Here is a 21,141-nt window from a genome sequence, read left to right as displayed (position 1 = left end):
TCCTTTGGATGCAAATCTGGTGAGGTGGAAGGTGAGGACCAGGGAGACCCTATGGTTGTGGGCGAGAAGAGTGCAGGCAAGGATAGAAGTGCAGGAAACGGGTTTAACTTATTTGATCCACTTTAGTTTATAAATGTTCATACTCAAATGGCCATAAGAGGACAATATTACACACTACTATCCTCCACGAAAAAAAGATATTGAGTTTCACAAGATTTTCACATTGCTTCACTTTCATTTATTCACAAAACAAATTTAACCACTGGTTTCTATTCCTAACAGAACACCTGTTAACCTGACTTAAACCAGCACAACATACAATAGGTGTTGGTTTGAGTCTAAGGAGACATTCTTCCAACGAAGACTGATTTTTGACAAATAAAATCCAAAAGAACTGCAGATGCTGTAAATCAAACAAAAACAGAAGTTGCTGGAAAAGTTCAGCAGATTTGGCAGCATGTGCGAAGAGAAATCAGGGTTAACGTTTCAGGTCCGGTGACGCTTGCTCAAAACCAATGGTAGCTAGGAAAGTGTTGCGTTATATGTAGGGAGCAGGTAAGGAGTAAACGATAGGTGGAAATAGAGCCCAAAGAGAGAGAAGAACAGTTGGACAGACAAATGAGTGAGTAACAATCTGGCTAAGAGAGTGAATAGCTGTTAATGGAGACTGTTACTGGCTAACAACGGGTAGTTGCTCTGCTCAGGACTGTAAGAAACTACAGAAGACTGGTGTCCAAAGCCAAGACAATCACAGAAGCCAACCTCCCATCCATGGGCTCCATTTACACTTCCCGTTACCGGTTGTCAACATTAAAGACCCCTCTCATCCTGGTAATGCTCTCTTACAACCGCTTCCATCAGGCAGAAGATACAGAAGCTTGAACACACACACCAAAAAGGTATCAAGAACAGCTTCTTCCCTGCTGTTATTAGGCTGCTGAATGGACTCTCCAACTGCAAACAATGTTGACTTTGCTTTGTGCACCTCCTGTGCAGTTTTTAACCTGTTTCCTCACTCTAAGCACCCTATGATCTGTATGTCCTTGTTTTCTATGATCTGCCTGTACTGCTCACAAAACAATGCTTTTCACTGTACTTTGGTACATGTGACTACAACAAATCAAATCAAAAATCAAAATGTGTCCAATCTCTCTTTATAACAAATTCTCCAGCCCAGGCAACATCCTGGTAAGTATCCTCTGCATCGGTGTCTAACATTTGCTTTATAAGAACAGGCTTTTAGTAATATGTATAGTGCACTCAGCAGAATATTACGATGGAACTCCCGTGTGTTTCTCTCAAATTGTCTAAATTCTGAGAAAGCGGAGGCCTTTTGTCAGACAATTTCCTCCGACAACCTAAGCAGAAACAAAACACACAAACTACCTGCCGTTTAGCTAGTTGTTGCTCGATTCACTGGAAACCCCTTAACCAATTTTGAATGGCTCTCTCATCACAATGAATACCTGCTCCCCTGCAAATGCCGCTTCTGCCACACTCTAGCTAGTTGTTTTCATGGTTACAAAGGTTCCAATAACATTCTCTCTGTTGTTTGAAATACTCTACACTTTCACTTTGTCTTCGACGTCTGCATCTAACCTTGGCTATCAGATTTCTCCTCACTGGTCTCTGCCAAACTAGATGTTGATTATTTAGATTGCACAGTTCTTGCCATCTGTATTTTACAGGATTTACAACTCTGGCTCCCACACAACTCTATCAAGGCAACTCATTCTTCCACATAAAATAAAAATGGCCCAAGTTCCAAACCCAGTCTCTGTTTAGCAACCCATATGCAATATAGTCACACGTTCATGCAAATACAAGGTCTCCATGAGCTATCCACCAATGTCATTAACGAGTTGCTAGTCACACACAAAGTGCAAAAAGAAAATTACATCTTCCCTATTAATCATAAAATACCTACAGTGTGGAAGCAGACCATTTAGCCCATCAAATCCACATTGACCTCGCAAAGAGTATCCCACCTAGACCTATCACCCAACCGTATTCTGGTGTCCCTGCGTGTCCCATGGCTAATCCACCTAGCCTACACATCCCTGGACACAGCAGGCAATTTATTATGGCCAATCCACTTAACCTGCATGTCTTCTGACTGTGGGAGGAAATCAGAGCACCCAGAAGAAACCCGTACAGATGTGGGGAGAATGTGTAAACTCCACACAGACAGTTGCCTTACGGTGGAATTGAACTTGGATCTCTGGAGCTGAGGCAGTAGTGATAACCTCAGCCACTGTGCCACCTAATTCTATTTCCTTTGATGGAGATGATAACCAAGGCCTCACATCAGTATTACAACGATCGTCTCATTTTTCGTATTTAAATTTTTATTTGCTTGCAAACACAACATTAAGTCCATATTTGCATTCAGCAAGTAGGTACTGGCGACTCTGGATCCTGAAGGTTTTCAGTGCCTATGGTCATTTCAGTCATGAACGTATGATCTTACCAACACCGACTAAGTCTTAATCAAAAATCAAGGATCATGCTTCACAATGAGCATAAAAGTTTGTTCACAGGCATTGAGGATGCGAGAAACAAATACAAATCAATCTCTCCTAATCAACAGCCAGCACAAGTAATCAGAGCACCTGCTCTCTTAGAAGAGACATGATATGCCAACTTCATTTCTTTGGACATACTGAAATGTACAAGCATTGTACCATTTTCCAATTTACATTTAGAAATGGTCATATACCTTTCTCCAATTTCACACAACACCCTTCAAGGGATCATTCAACAGTGTATAATGTTGCCAAATTTACCATAACAAGTCATTCGATACAAAAAAAATGAGCTCTGAAATACCGAGGACATGATATTCTTCTTATTGATTGAACCTTCTTCTCATCAAGATGTAAGTTATCTTTATCCATCCTGTGAACAAGTAGAATTTTGAAAGTTTCATTTTTTGGTGCTTTCACCCAAACTCCATGTACATCTGATATATTCTTCAATACCCTTGCCAGCAAAGCCGAAGTCCCAGAATAAAAGGGAGAGTAGCAGCACAAATATGGATTTGGTTGATTGACAAGAAATGGCAGTGGGGAACAGATGCTTTTCAGGCTGGAGGAAGGTTTGTAATGGCATTTCCAGAAGTTGGTGATCTTGACAGGCAAATGTTAACAGGCCTGATGGAAGTATAAATAGCGTCGTAGAGTCATACAGCATGGAAACAGAGCCTTTGGTCCAACCAGTCCATGCCGAACATAATCCCAAACTAAACTAGGCCCACCTGCCTGCTCCTGGCCCATAATCCCTCCAAGCTTTCCCTATTCATGCAACTACCCAAATGTCTTTTAAATGTTGTAACTGTACCCACATCTACCACTTCCTCCAGAAGTTCATTCCACATGCGAACCACCCTGTGTAAAAACATTTGCCTCTCCTGTCTTTTTTAAAATCTTTTCTCTCACCTTAAAATTATGCCCCCTAGTCTTGAAATGTCCCATCCCAGGGAAAAGACAACTACCATTAACTCTATCTATACCCCTCATTATTTTATGAGCTTCTAACGGGTTGCCTCTCAATCTCTTACACGCCAGCAAAAAAAATGTCTCAGCCTTTCTTTATTACTCAAACCTTCCATATCCTGGTAAATCTCTTCTAAACCCTTTCCAGCTTAATAATAAGCTTCCTATAACTGGGTGACCAGAACTGGACACACTATAGGCCTCACCAATGAACTGTATAACCTCAACAAGACTTCACAACTCCTATACTCAAAGGGCTGAGCAATCGTGCCAAATGCCTTTTTAACCACCATCTCTATGTGACACAAATCTTCAAAGAATTCTGTATTTGCACCCTAGGTCCCTCTGTTCTACAACACTACCCAATTAATTGTATGATGTCTAACCTTGTTTGTTGTTCCCAACTTTCCCAGTGTTGGTCAATTAGACTATACCGCACAGGTTTTTTTATACTAGTTGTTCCTTGCTGTAATATGCAAGCATCCATTATATGCAAGTCAGCCAGAGATGAGCTCCAATATTAAACCAGCCTGTTGCTCAGGAGCTCCAAAGAAAGGTATTTAATCCAAATGCTGCTTTATCTTTTCACCTGCTAATATGTCTAGAGCGTATTTAAAGTTACTTTCTGATTTTGTTTCTGAACAAACAGATTCTGGTCTTGTCTCAAGGGACTGAGCTTCCTACTCTTTTCTATGTATCAACAGATTGGACAGTACAGTGATTAAATCACAACTCAGCATTCACACATTAGCAACCTTCAATAATTCCCAGAGTGCCACCTGGAGTGACAAGTAACATTAATACAAAATGCAAAATTCATTCCGAGGAAATGCATGACCAGTTCAAGAGAATCCTCCACATTCCACACAGAGGGACTAGACTCCTTTGGGGTGATAACTGTACAAGTAATAACAGCAGGGTACAATTTCCACATTTACATTCCAAAAAGCAGCTCAGGAAATCTTGGCTAAGAGCTCTCTCGATCCCTGCATAATCAGGTTCATGCCTGCAGCTGCAGCCTATAGGGGAGGAACCCCTAACATCCAAGTGCAAAACAATCTAGTTCAGCAATCACAAGTCATTCAAAATGATGAAGAATCCCCTACAGTGGCAAAACACAAATCTTCCTGTAATCAAACCTAGAGGTACCAGGCAGTCTGAAAACTTTTGGTGACAGTCCACGTGATTCGAAAATCATTGTATACACGGGACGAAAGAACACACTAACTGATTCACAGAAAGCCCTGACTGCAGGTTAGACAGAATGCATATTACTCTGCATTAACCAGTGGAATTAATCCTGACCTCATGGTCTAATCAGTCCTCAAAAATCCTTAATAGACCAAAAGAAAAATAGTTGTTTGTCAATTCAACTTAATAAAATAATCTCTCTACAAACCAGGATTTGGGCTCCCCAAAGTGCAAGTAGTTGATGCTGTAGAGGTCCATATCTTCAGTGTGCCAGGCAAATGTAGTTTTCCACATCCCAAAGTACAAGTATGGAGTATTCACACCTTCAATCACAATTCCACACTCCTGTTCCACCATATCCAGTAATGTGTTGAGGTTTCCAATGTTCCACTCTTCAATATTCTATAATGAAGGATGAGAGAACAAAATGATAACACTAAGTCATGGAAAACATACTATATACATGTTCAAACCTCATTAATACTCAACCAATACATGCAACCTTTCATAAATATACTTGCCCTAATCCATGTGCTTGTAAAAATGCAACTGTTCACTTCTAAGTATCACTGTAACACTTAATGCCAAGATCTCATGTAACAAGACCATCAAGAATACTCATAGATTTGTAAGTAATAAAATCTTCACTGGCTTAGAGAATATTAGGGGTTAAGAAAATGGTCAAAGTAATAATTAAAACTAATTATTCACATCATATTTTGTAGGAATAAATTTATGACTGATTCAAGTTCAAGAAAAGAACAGCAAGTCTGCTGTGTCTAAATCCTTCAAAGATTGAACAAGAAATAATTCAAACTATCCTGAAGGGATGGCCATGAATTAAATAGGAGATCTATCAATCTTCATAAGGCATCTTCTGCTCTTTAGCCAGGAAACAAAAGGGAATCCAAATCTACACCAACACAACACCTTCACACATTAACCATTCTCCCCCAGTTCAACTTTACAAGATCAATTAAAATTGTTTTCTTAATCCTGATCAAAAAGTCAATGGACTTGACATTCAAGAGGACCTCTGTCACCTCAGAGAAACAGCTGGATTCTATCTAAAAAAAAAAGTTCAAAAATGTTGAAAACGAGATGGTAAAATTTAAATACAATTAATAAATAAATTCAATTAATGAAAGATCTGGAAATTAAATCTGGTCAGTGCCACGAAATTATCAATTGCATAAAAACCCATCTGGTTCACTGATGTTCTTTCGGGAAGGAAATTTGCCATCCTTACCTGTTCTACATGTGACTCCAGACCTACAGCAATGTGGTTGATTCTTAAATGCCCTCTAAAATAACCTCGCAAGCCACTTAGTTCAAAGGAAAATAGGGATAGGCAACAAATGCTGGCTTTCCCAACAATACACATCCTAGTAAAGCTTTTTTTTTTGAAAAGGCACACACTAAGAAAGGAGGAGGAAAGGGGCACCAAAATTTCTAGGAGTATAATAATCACAATATAAAAAATTTCTAATAGGTAAGAATATATGCTGTGCTTACAAGATCTAGATTGTAGTAGAAATCCATGAACAATTGAGAGTCAACAAGAACTCATTACTTAAGTTAAGGGAATCAGTGTTACGAGGATGACGCATGGAAGTGAAGTTGAGGATTAGCAGAACAGCCATGATCCAATTAAATGGCACAGCAGATTCAACTGGCTGAGTGGCCTACTTCTGTTGCTTTGTCTAATAGTCTTATGGTCTAATTTTTCTTTAATGAAGAAGTTGGTAGAAAGAGATTGTTTGTTTTGCTGACTGAAATGGAGACTGGATTTGATGTCACACCGTGATAATGGAGCCGTTTAACCCAGTTCCAGTCTAGTCAAGACCTCTTTACAGCACCTAAATGGCAGACGGGTTGCAAAGACCACCCAAGCTGCAGCTGTGGTGCAGTAAAAACAAGGACTCTCATTATCAAGGAGTGTTCCTGACTAAATCTGAAAAAGGGCTTAAAGAATTCTATTTAGCCACTGACAAGTCTACTGTTTGCCTCAATGACTACGCTCACACTAAAAAAGTTAGAATACATCCTTTCATGTCATGTCTAAATCTAAATCTAAACCGCCACATGAAACTACACACACGATACTTTTTGATTACACAGTTCAATATTCCACTGTGACATGTGACGACCACATGTGGCCATAATCAAGTTTCAGGTAATGGAAATTTACAATAGAGAACCATTAAATTTGTATGTCATGAAGACTGGCAAGGTGGTTGACAGTGAGGAAGGTGGTGTTAGGTTACAGGAGGATATAGATGCATTGGTCAGATGGGCAGATGGAATTTAATCAAGTGTGAGGTGATGCACTTTGGAAGAAGGAACAAGACAAGGGAGCATTCAATAAATGGTAGAGCACTAGGAAGCTCAGCAGAATAGAAGGATCTTGGGGCACTTGTCCACAGATCTCTGAAGGTAGAAGAACAAGCTAATAGAGTAGTCAAGAAGGCACGCAGTCACAACATAAATTATAAGACCAGGGGGTTATGTTGGAGCTGTACAAAACTTTGGTTAGGCCACAGCTGCAGCACTGCACTATAAGAAGGAAGTGATTGCACTGGAGAGGGTGCAGAGGCAATTCACCAGAAGGTTACCAGAGATGGAGCAGTTTAGCTACGATCAGAGGTTGGACAAGTTTGGATTGTTTTTTTTAAAAAAAAAAGTGGAGAAGGCCGATGAGGAACCTAACTGAGCTGTACAAGATTGAGGGGTTTGGACAGGTGGATAGGAAGCAGCTGTTTCTTCTTAGATGAAGGCTCATTAACTGAGGACATAATTTTACAGTGAAAGGCAGGAGGTTTAGAGGGATTTGAGGAAAATATTTTTCACCCAGAGGGTGGTGGGAATACGGAATGCACTGCCTAGAAGGGTAATTGAAATGGGAAACTTCAAACTTTGAGGTTTATGATATTTGGATCAATACTTGAAATGTTAAAATATTCAAGGCTATGGGCCAACTGCTGGAAAGTGGACCTAATGTAGAGTTAGAGTAGGTTTTGTCAGTACATACAAAGGGCCTTGCATTTAATGATAAATATGAAAAAAAAAGTTATAGTCAACTTGCACTGCATCTGACCTACAAGTGGAAACATCAGTACACGATGCACCTGTGAAGCTTCATGGTGTGTGCAGTGTCATGCGGGCAGGGAAAGAAAACAAACTTGAAATGAGAAAATATTCTCTGTTTCCTATCCTCATATCTCATCAGTATGGAAAAAGAGAAAAAAGGAAAAGCATATACTAGGATGAACAAGTTAAAAATTGAGGAATCCATAATTTCTTGTTCAAAAATCTTACATGACTCTGAAAAATATGATCAGTTTTTGCCATGCAAGTTCTTTTATCATCATTCATATTCAATTATGCTGTCAATTGTTATTACATTGTTGCAGCTTCTGACCAAATGGCTCTGTGCAGCAATTGAGAAACTTCTCTTCCAAATTCTTTGCCAGCTTATATATTCAAAAACAGTACATAAAAAGAGGCCATTGGCATTCAGAACAATATATTGTTACTTTTTACTTTTATGTACCTCTTTACCAAGCCTGATTTGTTAGGTTTACTACTGTTGGATTGTTAGATCACTGACTAATTTCATTTCCAAAATATTGAAACTATACAGCAGACTCATCAGCAGGTCTAAGAGAACAGGTGGTGAACAACTTGTATGGAGTAATTTATTGAGTTTTGGGATTTGGCCATTCCTCAAAAAGTTAATCTGGCTGCCCATTTTAGAATTTCCACTTCCAGCACTTTTTGATTTTAGGCTATCAGATTTTCTTTACAACTTTCCAGAACAATTCATATCAGTATGGATATTATCTGGAATATCCCGTATTAGAGCAGCTGATAGTACAAGTTGGGAATTCAAAGTAGCATCTGTATTTGTTCATCTGTATACTCTTCTCGGGCCTCAAATAACTGACAATGCTTCATTCATCGGTTTTTCTTTTTCTCCCACCTAATTTGTACAGGCCAAAGTCAAAGTCCCTGCTTCATGCAGACATAGTTAATATAGGTTTCCATAGGCAATGCAGGCCCTGTTTCTCCTTACCATAAAGGAACATTTAACTACTGCCTACCACATAATATTTCTCAGAACAACAGTTCATAACTGAGGCAGATAATATGTTCACTGAAAGTTACTTGGCACAAATGCAAAGTACAATTTGCAAGGTATGGTACCACCTCACACCAAGGGAGTGAGAGGAATGAAAGCCCTAGCAGCAAAGAGGAATTACTGCCCCAAATAAGGTGCTACCACAATTCATAACCTTCTACTGACAAAATTAAAAATCAACATTTTGCTGAAAAAGATTTGTGCGCTTCTTCAAGACAGCTTTATTACTTACATTATCATACAGTGAACCACTGATATCAGCTCCATAGATAGGAGACACAAACGTTAGATTCTTCCAGTATTTGCGCTCAAGGTCATCAAAATCTATGTGCCGTGGTGTACAATATCTGAAAGGGAAGAGTTAGAAACTAATTTTACACTTTTCTTTAAAAACAGAGCTGCTATGTGTTGAAATGCTGAAGAAGTGAGGAAAAAGAAAATTGATAAATAGATAGGGAGCCCACAAGAGGACAAGTAGGCCATTTAGCCCTTTGCATCTTCTCTCCACTCAATGAGTCTTTTCCCCATAATCCTTGAATCCATTACTGATTAAAAATCTGCCTATCTCAGCTTTGTTTATACCTAACAGCCCTGCCTGGTCACGTATCCCACAGATTCATAACTCTCATCACTATCTTAAAATGTGCAACCTCTTTATTCTGAGATTGTGTCCTACAGTTCTTGGCTTTCCTACTGGGGTGGAATCTCTCCATCTACCCCGCCAAATCCCCCATGCATCTTCTATGTTTCGATAAAATCACCTCTCTTTCTTTTATATGCCAACAAGTACAAGCCCAATCTACTCAACCTCTTCTCATATGACTGTCCCTTCTATACCTGGTATCAAGCTTGTCAACTCAATGCCTCTAATGCCAGTAGATTTACTTAGACAAAGGAGCATAAAACTGTTCACCGTCTTCCAGCTGCAGTCTGACTAGTATCTTGTACAGCTTTTATAAAACCTCCATACTTTCATACTCTTATTTCCTTTGAATTAAAAAGCCAACAATCCATTTGTCTTTCCTATTCCCTGAACTTGAATGCTAGCTTTTTGCGATTCATTGCCAAGGACTCCCTAATCCCAGTGTTCTGACACTTTCTGCGGTCTTTCTCCATTCAAATAATCTTCTCCAAGTTCCCAGGAAGGTTTGAGAATGTCATTTTGCAAGAAGAGTTATACTTTAAATCTCCATTTAGTTCCAAGGTAAAAGAGTTTGACACTCAAATGGTGGCTAAGCAACATCGCTACTTGCGGATAAGAACTATATGACTCTTGTTGCCATGAAGGAGAATTTTCAGACAAAGAATTTCCAAGATATTCTTGGTCAGGAAGACTTATAACCCTTCTGATAAATAGAATGCAGAAATTACAAAACAGAAACAGACCATTTAGTCTGCATCCACACTCATAAGCATCCAGGCTGATTAGCCACCACATGTGCAATAGACCTAACCCCAAAAGGGAATGGTTGAAGTGAATAGTGGAGATACATTTAAGGGGAAAATAGACAAGCAGCTGAGGAAGAAAGGAATAAATGCTATGATGGTACAATTTAGGTGAGAAATTTTGGAATAAGATTCAAGTGCAGTATATCATATGTAATCGTACAAAACTCTCAGATAAGCCAATATGCCAATCTCCAGGAGAGAAAGGGAGATCAACTGGAAGCAAAAATCCCGGTGTCTTATCACACAGATTGAGAGTGGGAGCTCACATCCAGACCGAAAAAAACAAATTCAAGAAGATTTGAAAAAAGGCTCAAAAATCCACCCAGCTGGCACCAGAGAGAGAATCTCCATGAAAAATCTCCATTAAAGAGCTCTGGGATTAAAAACTAGGAAAGGAAAGGAAGTAAACCCCAAGACTCTCCAAAACAGTTCTGGCTGGAAAATTGCATGACTATTATAGGGGGCAATTTAAAATGTACCTTTGAACTGCACCTTATGGTTGTGTTAGAAGAGGAAAGCTCAGTTCTGTAATTTAGCACATTAAGTTAAGTTGTCTACAAAAATCGGGTTTAGCAAGTAGTGCTTCCAGTCTGTTACAGTTAAAATCTTAAGTCAAAATGTATCATGTTAACCTTCCACCTATCTAAACGAATAATGGCTTCTTTATTATGAAGATACAGACCATCTATTCAGAATTACTTTGAACAACAAACAAAATACATGCTTGATCGGTCAGAAAGTAAGTTATATCACAGAGTTTCAATACCTGTTTTAGTTGTAATGTCCTCAAGACAAAGGGTTTGGTTAAGCTTTAACCTTCCATCTCTAAATACTCAGTGGGTACTTATTAATTATACATAAAGCAATTAATTACATGTAAAGCAGATAGTAAATTCATCAAAGGGCAATGGTTGATGCCGATTATAGACCCAGTTGTATCGAAAAGCGAGAACACAAAATAAAATGTTTCTGCCTACTACAATATTTTAAAAATCTAGTGAAACTATTATGGATATGAGTGGATCATGAGTTTGACAAATGTATTTTCTGTAAAATTCCAGTGTTAACTCTTACTTCTGGCTCAAATAGCTGCAGGTTAAGTCACGCAGCCAAGATAAATGCCTAATCTAGACTGAAATGCACATTCAATAATGGGAGATTTATTGTCATACAGTGTGTATATCCTTCGGATAAGAAGTTACATTGAAGTTGAGACAACGATCTTTACCACACATGGGCAACATCTCAGTAAACTAATTCAGATCAAAACAAAATCATTTTTCAGTTAATCTTATTGTTGATTACAGGATATCAGCCAGGATAACATCCGAGAGCTGGAGCTTGCAGAACCATACCACTTCCTAGTGATTACAATGGAGGCAGCCAATATTCCACAGGTTTCCACAATGGCATTTTTTTTAGCAAAAAAAAGACCATTTCATTAACACAGGACCTGTGTTAATCAAATTTTCCACTAAACTAATCACGACGAGCTGCCAAGGGAGACTCAAAATCCTGGGGATAAATTTTTGCTGTGAATGGACCAAAGAATAAGAAAGACTGAAAAGTTAATCTAGCAAGTAATATCAAGACAGCAAGAGCTTCTTTAAACATATGAAAATGAAGAGAGAAGCCAAAGTGAATATAGGCCCCTCAAAGAATAAAAAAAAAAACAGAAGTTGCTGGAAAAGTTCAGCAGGTTGGCAGCATTTGAGAAATCAGAGTTAACCTTTCAGGTCCAGTGATCCTCCCTCAGAACTGATAGTAGCTACGAAAATGTGGGTTTCTATGCAGAAGATAGGGTGGGGCTGGGGGGTTAAGGAGTAAATGATAGGTGGCCTAAAGAGAAAGAAAAACAGTTGGACAGGTAAAGGAGTGAATAACAATTTGGCTGGGAGGGCAAACAGCTTTTAAATGGAGGTTGTTAGTGACTAACAATATGTAGTGTGAAATGGCAGACTGAGAATAACAAGGCCTGCTGTGTTTGGGATAGGGGACTAGGACATGGGAGAGTTTAGGCCCTACAATTACTGAACTCCATGTTGAGTTCGGAGGGCCACAGGGTCCCCAAGCAGCAAATGATGTGTTGTTCTTCCAGGTTGCACTGAGCTTCGTTGGTACTCTGTAGCAAACCTGAGACAGAGATGTTGGCCAGGGAACAGAGTGGTGTGTTAAAGTGGCAGGCAACTGGGAGCTCAGGGTCTTTTTTGCAGGCAGAACATAGCTGTTCTGTGAAGCGGTCACCCAATCTACGTTTTGTTGCCCCAGCGTACAGGAGACCATGTTGTGAGCAGCGAATGCAGTACACTAGAGTGTGAGAAGTGTAGGTGAAGTGCTGCTTCACCCGGAAGGTATATTTGGACCCTTGGACACTGAGGAGGAAGGAGGTAAATGGGCTGGTGTTACACCTTCAGCGGTTGCAGGGTAAAGTGCTGTGGGGAGTTGTTGAGAGTGAAGGAAGAGTGGACCAGGGTGTTCCAGAGGGAATGTGTCCCTGCAGTAAGCGGACAAAGGAGGGGAGGGGAATGTATGGCTGATGGTGGCAGAAATGGCAGCTGATGATCTTCTGGATGCAGATGTTGGTGGGAAGGTGGTTAAGGACAAGACAATCCTATCGCTGTTGCGGGAGTAAAGAGAGTGTCTGATGGCACAAGTGCGGGAGATGGAACAAACCTGGAGGAGGACCCTATCAACAAAAGTACTGGGGAATCCTTGAGTAAGAAGCTGGACATTTCGGAGGCTCCCTTGTCGAAGATGGCCTCATCAGAATATGCGACGGAGGTGGAGGAACTGGGAGAATGGAATGGAGTCTTTACAGGAAGCTAGATGTGAGGAAGTATAGTCCAGGTAGCAATGGGAGTCGATGGATTTATAGGGATATCAGTGGCCGGTCTATCAGAAATGGAAAAACAGATGTCAAGGAAGGAGTCGGAGATAGACTTGGTGAAAGTGAGGTCAGGGTGGAAATTGGAAACAAAAATCAATGAACTTTTCCAATTCCAGACCAAGAGAGTGAGGCAGCACCGATGAGATCATCAAGATATTGGAGAAAAAGAGTTGTGGGCGGGGGCCAGAATAGGACTGGAAAAGGAATGTTCCATGTACCCCACAAAGATACAGGACTCTCTGCTTCTTCCTGGAGCAAAGGCCTGAACCGTCCACACCCACCACCACCACCCTCCTCCGCTTGGCTAAGCTCATCCTCATCCTCAACAACTTCCCTTTTAATTCCTCTCATTTTCTTCAGGTCAAAGGGAGGGGTGGCCATCCGTACCCACGTGGGCCCAAGTTATGCCTGTCTCCTTGTGGGGACACGACACTGATCAAACAGTGTCAGCATGGCTTCTTGAAGGGGAAAATCACACCTGACAAACTTACTAGGGATTCTTAGTAGTGGTAACAAGCAGGATAGATAAAGGGGAAGTAGAGGATGTAATATATTTGGACTTCCAGAAGACATTTGACAAGGTACCACACATTAAGCTACTTAAGATACAAATCCATGGTGGTGTTAGAGGTCATTTGTAAACATGGAGAGAGGATTGGCTAACTAATAGAAGAGTTGAGATGAGGACTGCATTTTCAGGATAGCAACCTGTAACTCATGGTGTACAGGGATTAGTGCGGGGCCACAATTATTTACAATATCTATTAATGACGTGGATGAAGACAGTGAATGTACCATGTCCAGGTTTAAGGATGACATAAATGGAGGGAGGAAGGCAAGTGATGTGGATGACAAAAAGGGACATAAAACAGGTGAGGCAAGTGGGCAAAAACTTGGCTGATAGAATATAATGAGGTAATGCACTTTGGGAAGAAGAATAGAGGAGCCAAATATTATTTTAAATAAAGAAACACTGCGAAAGGCTTTCGAAGGAGGATTTTGGAGTCTTAAATTTCCTAGTTAACCATAAACTGCAAAATGCTAACATCCAAATTTAATAGCTAAGACAAATGGAATATTACTTTTATTTCAAAAGGAATGGAGTATAAAAGTATCTGGAGTAAGGGAAAACAGCTTGACAACAACATTCTGACTCCCGATTAGGTGACCATGGCTTCTGTCAGGGTAGTATCGCAGAAAATCACCTAACTTGCAAAAAGAAAGTAAAAAGGAGTGGCTGTTTCTCATATATAGACACTAGAATGCATCCAATAACAGCTAGCTATCTACCACTCGCTTTGCCCTGCAAATCCCCTTTTAAAGGAGGGGAAAAAAACCCTTAAAGACTGAGGGGACGAACTCTCAGTGAATGAAAGTCCTTAACCCTTTGTCATCAGTACACAAACAACTATCTCATCAGCAAGGTGCTATTAAGAATCAAAAGGAAGAGAAGAAAGCAACTCATCAAATCCTGAGGTGCTACTGGCACTATTGACTTGCTACCTGTCGCTACAGTCAGCTAGCCATCACGAACCACCATCTTGAAGCAGCGTGTCTAAAAATTGCCCAGAAGCATGAACATGCCACAAAACAGAACACCAGCCAGTGACAGGTTATTGAAGGTCTGTCCTTCAAAAGGCAGTTAAAATTTAGTAGCTAGAATCTAGCATATTAAAACACGACAAAACTTGTAAGAAGTTAGCATTATTTTGCCTAGTTAACACGCCATGAAACTTTTAAAATTTATTTAATTTCATAGTTATATTTATCATTTCACAGTGTCAGCTTCCAGCCTAATAACCATTATTTCAATAACAGTTTCAGATTTTTCTTTCATTATACCTAATATATTTAAACTTATTCCGGCAGTATTCTTTTCACCATTAGTATTTGTTCTAATGGTCTGAGAAAATTTCTCTGCTTTTACACAAAGGACAACCTTCCTTTGGTGAAATTTAACATCCTTCAACTGCAATTTTAATTGGACTACTTATCCATTGAGAAAATCATTTCTTTAACTTGTACTTAATTTTCTTATATATATTTCTGATATATCCTGCATAATCATTTTGAAGCATTCCATTAAATGAGGTTTCAGCAACAATGTCCAGATAATCAAAGTTAAAGGTGTACTCTTTCAAATGTTGCCTTTTCCAAATTTTACTTTGTCCTGATTCTTTGAATCTTACTATGACTACTGATCCTTCAACATTCCATTACTTTTACCAACTCAATCGTGATCACTAAAAAAAATTCAATTCAAATTTATCTCACAGGTTTAGTAGCACATTCATTTATAAACAAGTTTAAAAGAAGTTTTCATACTTTTCACTGTTGGCCAACTTCCTGTACTCTCCAACTGTCATGGATTTCTTCTGAATGTTGTACTGTGTGAAAAGCCCAGATTGGCCAGTCACTACTTGTTGAATTGGAGCTGGGATGGTCATATCATCAATATCGTCATACGACTTTCTTGGTTTCCACTCCTTGGGGGGAATAACCTGAAAGCAGTGCATCAATCATTTGGCAAAAGAAAGCTATCGTTATTTCATATCTAGAATATTTATCAATGATCTGTGGACTATGAGTGAAGCAGAGTCTCAAAATCCAGGAAAGGGATACGAATGCAAAGGTTATAGGCTCAGGTACAGGAAAATTTGTGTTAAGACCACTGGAGTTTAACAGACAATGTTTTAAACTGTCTCTTTTGATTCAAGGTAAAATGCAGCAGATTGGAGCGCGGATGTGGCCACCTAAAGAATCTGCCTGGCGATAAATGCATATAACTTCACTAATATGTACCGAGAAACAAACCCATATGACTTAGCTGTTGTGGGGGTAAGAGGACCAGGTTAAAACTTACTGAAAGTAAGGTGGGAATTTTATCACCTTGACTTAAAAGATGAGGCATCTGTTGCATGCAGATTCACAGACTCTCAAATTCAACTAAACAGTTAAGGGGAACACAACCCAGAACAAGTGCTGCCAAGTTAAGCAGGGAGAAATAACTTTCTAGTTTAACTTCCTAGCAGAGTTCTGCTGAGGATGGCTGGCTCCCTTATCCAAGAAGTAAAAAGCTTGCAGTGGGGAATTTAAAATCAAAGAGTCACTACCATGTGAGCTTACTATTAAAAGTCCATTTGAATATGCTTAGAAGATTGACTGAAGGGGTCTTTGTTTAAAAGAATACTTGAAGATTCACCTTAATGGGGCAGGGAGAAAAGGTCCTATTAATGCTGGGAGTAATTTGGAATTTTAAACAAAGAACTAGATTTCTGCTGAAAATGTGATATGTAAACATGGCACGAGGTGAGGTGAGGTGAGGCGAGGCTTTCAATGATATTAACAAAGTAACAGGTACATTTTCTGGTGTTTATTGTAGAAGAAATCTACATTTACATTTCCCCTTTTAGCACCATTTCCCTTTATGTCGTTAGATAGTCAGGACTGGAAATCTGAGTGCTGAAAGATTCATTTAATGCTGTTTACAACAGAACTTTATCTGACCCTAATGGCACCATTTCTCTCTCAGAGTGGAGGTCTCCCCTAGCCTTCCAACATGCAGCCCACTGTCCCAAGGCCACCACCAATCTTGGCAGACCCCTTCTTCCCACAAGGTGATGGCTTGAAGCGCAAGACCCCCTCAGCAGTCTATGAGCCAGTGGACAAAATCCAACTGCTCCCCCATGCTTACCCACCAGCCAAAAACTATGATTCTCCACAGAAACTATGCAAATCTGGCCACTATCACAGGGAAAGAGAGGCTGGTCAGTTAGAGGAGAAGGAAGGTCAAAGCCCGACAGCCATCTAAGAAGCACAACTTCACCAGTGGCCTGAGCAGACCCTGAGGCAGGAGCGGCCAGCAAGTAAAGGTGCAGCAAATGTCCAAAAATACATTGAGGCAGTGAACGTATAGAATCTCTATTGTGCTGAAACAGGCCACTAGGCCCAACAAGTCCACACAGACCCTCCGATCACCATCCCACCCAGACTCACCATCCCTGCAACTCTGCACCTCCTATGGCCAATCCATCTAACCTACACATTACTGGACACTATGGACAATTTTGCATGGCCAATCCACCTAACCTGCACATCTTTGGACAGTGGGAGGAAACCAGAGCACCAGAAGGAACCCCACGCAGACACAGGGAGAACATGCAATCTCCACACAGACAGTGGCCAAAGGATGGAATTGAACCCGGGTCCTTGGCACTGCGAGGCAGCAGTGTAGCCACTGAGCCACCGTGCTGCCCAATGGAAAGGCAGTGCCCACAATTCAGCACCCTTGACGCAGCCAGGAGAAAGTGAGGATGCAATTAGACAGTCAAGAACCCAACCAGTAAAGGCACCCATGGTGCAGACTATGGTCAGTATCCCCAACCCCACCAACTCCACTCCCCAGCACCACTCCCAGGGGGTCCACTACAGGCAACACCATAAGTAAATTACTATATTTTTCATAAAATAAATACATTTCAAAATATAAATTATTTGATTTAACTGTGTAGCACTTAACCATTTAAAATACAAGTTTTGTTGTATTTCAATTTAGAGAGTACAGTTATAATGTTCCAATTTTCCTCTAAGTAATGCCCTATGGAACTTAATACCAGTTTTAAACTTGATCCCTATTAACTGAAAATTAACGTTTTACTTTTTACTTACAAGTTGTGACTTTCAGAAACAACCTGAACTGAAAACATTGTATGAGTAACCAAGTGAGTGAAGTTAAGTTGATACTGATTTTAGTTTGTCAAAGTTAAATTCTTGGTTTGTGAAATATTGTCATATTTTCATTTCTTTGGTCAATGGAAAATTTCATAAGTTAATCAGTCTCTATGAGATAAAAGAACAAAAAAAAAAGAAACAATTCAGAAATATATGCAGATCTACTGCCAATAACTATTTTGCACCAGCTAGAATGGACAAACCACCCTTCAGAAGCATCACGTACCAGTGCTCCTACACCTTAATCCAAATTTTCCAGTTATTTGTAATTCCTTCCTCAAACCAAACACTGAAAGGGAATTGTTGTAAAATCTGTCTGTATATCAATGCAGAGACACACAAAATATTTTCATGGGAGTGTTTACAAGAATTTTTCCAACATGTAATTTGAAACTTGTGTCACATATAAACAGGGTGGTTAAGGCATTTAGCACGCTTGCCTTCATTGCTCAGACCTTTGAGAATAGGAGTTGGGATGTCATGTTGAGGTTGTACAGGACATTGCTAACGCCCCTTCTGGAGTGCTATGTATAGTTCTGGTCATCCTGCTACAGGGAGGATATTATTAAATTGGAGATGGTTCAGAAAAGAATTACTAGGATGTTGCCAGGAGTAGAGGGTTTGAGTTACTACATGTAGGAGATTGAGGAGCATAGATAAGGTGAATAGTAAGGGTTTGCTCCCCTAGGCCGGGGAGAGCTCAAAACTAGGGGGCACATTTTTAAGGAGAGAGGAGAAAAATTTAGGACAAACTTGAGAGGCAACTTTTTTTTAAAGACAGAGTGGCTCGTGTGTGGAATGAACTGCCAGAGGAAGTGGCATATGTAGTTGGAATTACAACATTTAAAAGACATTTGTGCAAGCACATGAATAGGAAGAGTTGGAGGGATATGGGCTAAATGCAGGCAAGTGGGACCAGTTTGGTTCGAGAACATGGTCGGTGTGGACTAGTTAGACAGAAAGGTTGGAAGGTTTCCATGCTGTATGACTATGACTACGTAATTCAGACAGCTGCCAGCAGAGGGGGCAACCAACACAGGCACCACTCGCTTCTCCCTCACAAATCATTACCTTGCGTACACTAATTGACAAACCTGTAGCATTACAAGAAGTTAAAACTGACAATTCCATTTTTTAAAATTGTATAAAAGTTACAAACGAGCAAATTCATTTTGTACATATATATCAGTATACCAATGCACATCGGCTGTAAAATCAATTTTTTTTTGGTAATTTCACAGATTATTCCTGATTACCAGACACATTCCCCATAGCTACAAGGGAATTTTTCAATGAACCCCAAAATTCTGAGAATGTGTTATGTGAGACAACACCTCCAGTGAACAAATCACAATGAAAAATTGCTGCACACGATTTTCCACTCTTCATTCTTTGCCATACAAAAGCAATTTATTTTAAGACACATAAATCTCAGGTTGTAGATTTTTACCAATATTGGAAAACAGTGAGAGAACAAGCAGCAAGGGCCAAGAAGGGATCAGCAATGTGAATGTCAGTTATAATGTCATCATAAATTACTGCCGGCACACAAACCATGAAATGTCATCAGGAATCAGAAAGTGGACTCACCGATTAGAAAATTCGACTGAACTCATTTAAAGTCATCTATTGCTGATAAGCATGCTGTAATATTTTTCCTGCTACTTGTACATTTCAGGAATAGGGAGGATGATTTCAGTATATTACTTTGGTGGCTCCAAAATTATCAGTTACCAGATAAATTGTGCATTGGACCAGGTACTTAAATGGCCAACCCTAACTTAAATTGCACGGTATAATGCGTTACCTTTGCCAGTCCTGCTCTATGGGCTCCCTGGGATTCAATGTATACAATATACTTCCTGAAATCTTTGAACTCTTCCACCGTTGGACGGAAGGTCATGATCTTGCAGTTTGGATTAGGAGGACCCGGATTTTCCGTTGCCATGGTTAAGCTAATTTCTGTAACAAAAGAGGAAATTAATCAAATACTCCTGAATCCACCAACAATAAAACTTATGAACAAAGGAGACATATGCAATTTGATAAAGAACCTCACAGCATACTGCTGAGCAAAGTTAGAGCTCACGGACAAAACGGACAGTCACAACATGGATAAGAAATTGTCCAAGTGACTTCAACCAGAGGGTTGCAGTTAGTAATCATTTTTTTGGACTGGTGGAAGATTTAGACTGGAATTCCATACAAGTCAGCGTTAGGACACTTCCTTTTCCTGACATACATCAATGACCTAGACCTAGCATGCAGGGCAGAATCTCAAAATTTGCATACATTGCAAAACTGGAAAGTATTGTGAAGTGTGAGGAGAATACTGTTACATTTCAAATAACATGAACACGTCGGTGGAATGAGCAGACAACCGGCAGATTAAGTTTTGTGTAGTGAAGTGAGAAGTTGTTCGTTTCAGTAGAAAGAATAGAGACAATACAAAATAAACGATAATGTTATGAGCCGGAGTTGATGGTAGTACTGGACAAATCATATAGCAGAATAATATTTGTCTTGAGAAGTTTGATCTTCACAATTTAGTTACTATTGCGGTCCATCACCAAACATGTTCATAAGAGACTGTCAATGTATTTTTAACAAAAGAATAAAGTTCACAAAAGGAAAGAAAAATAAATCTTACACTAAATAACAATTATTTGAAATAACCTTGTTACACAAGTCAAAAATAAACAAACATTCAACCCTTTTCCTCTTGACAACCTTACAGGCACTCAAGCCTCAAAAATTCACCTTGTTTCCACTTTAAAGTTCCTTGATCAGTGGACACAACTATACTTGGTTTTCTTCCAACAAACTTGTAAAAGTTTGCTAGTAGTTAATGTCTCTTCATGAAACTCAAACAACCGCTAACACAGCCAACTTATTTCTTCATCTTTCACAGTTAAGTTCCTTAATCTTTCACAGCTTTGTTATTTGAGTTTCTCAGAATTTCTTACTCATGCCCCGACTGTTCTGGACATTGGTAGAGGCCTCTTCTCTCTGAAAGAAATCTTCACACTCACTGTACATCTGGATGGTTCTCTAAAGGGAAATCATTTCTGTTTTGTCTCTGTCATAGGACACCTTGCTGCTAGACACCAATCCAGTTGTTTTTGAAAGCACCGAACTACACAAAGGGTTTCTTAAAAGTCTCATCTAAATGCATGTCACAAACTCCAGACAACCTAGCACCACACTGAGAATTCAACTGCAACCAAAACATCCTACTTTATATACAC

General features: G+C 39.7%; 1 protein-coding gene across 4 annotated transcripts in view; it reads right to left on the bottom strand.

Moving 5' to 3' along the window:
• Positions 1-2,569: 2,569 nt before the first annotated feature.
• The window catches only part of LOC109911348 (lysine-specific demethylase 4B-like), a 91,322-nt gene continuing 72,750 nt past the window's right edge, over positions 2,570-21,141 (bottom strand). For all 4 annotated transcript variants that reach the window (XM_048614302.1, XM_048614301.1, XM_048614304.1 and 1 more), the window contains exons 3-7: positions 19,701-19,855; positions 15,488-15,663; positions 9,059-9,173; positions 4,894-5,087; positions 2,570-2,898 (exon numbers count right to left, since the gene is read on the bottom strand). In XM_048614302.1, the coding sequence (XP_048470259.1) occupies positions 2,796-2,898; positions 4,894-5,087; positions 9,059-9,173; positions 15,488-15,663; positions 19,701-19,841 (729 nt within the window). In that variant the 5' untranslated portion in view covers positions 19,842-19,855 and the 3' untranslated portion in view covers positions 2,570-2,795. The remainder of the gene's footprint in view (positions 2,899-4,893; positions 5,088-9,058; positions 9,174-15,487; positions 15,664-19,700; positions 19,856-21,141) is intronic.

Source organism: Rhincodon typus, chromosome 29 (genome assembly GCF_021869965.1).
Source record: "Rhincodon typus isolate 14 chromosome 29, sRhiTyp1.1, whole genome shotgun sequence".
NCBI lineage: Eukaryota > Metazoa > Chordata > Chondrichthyes > Orectolobiformes > Rhincodontidae > Rhincodon > Rhincodon typus.
This window is presented reverse-complemented; position numbering and strand designations above follow the sequence as displayed.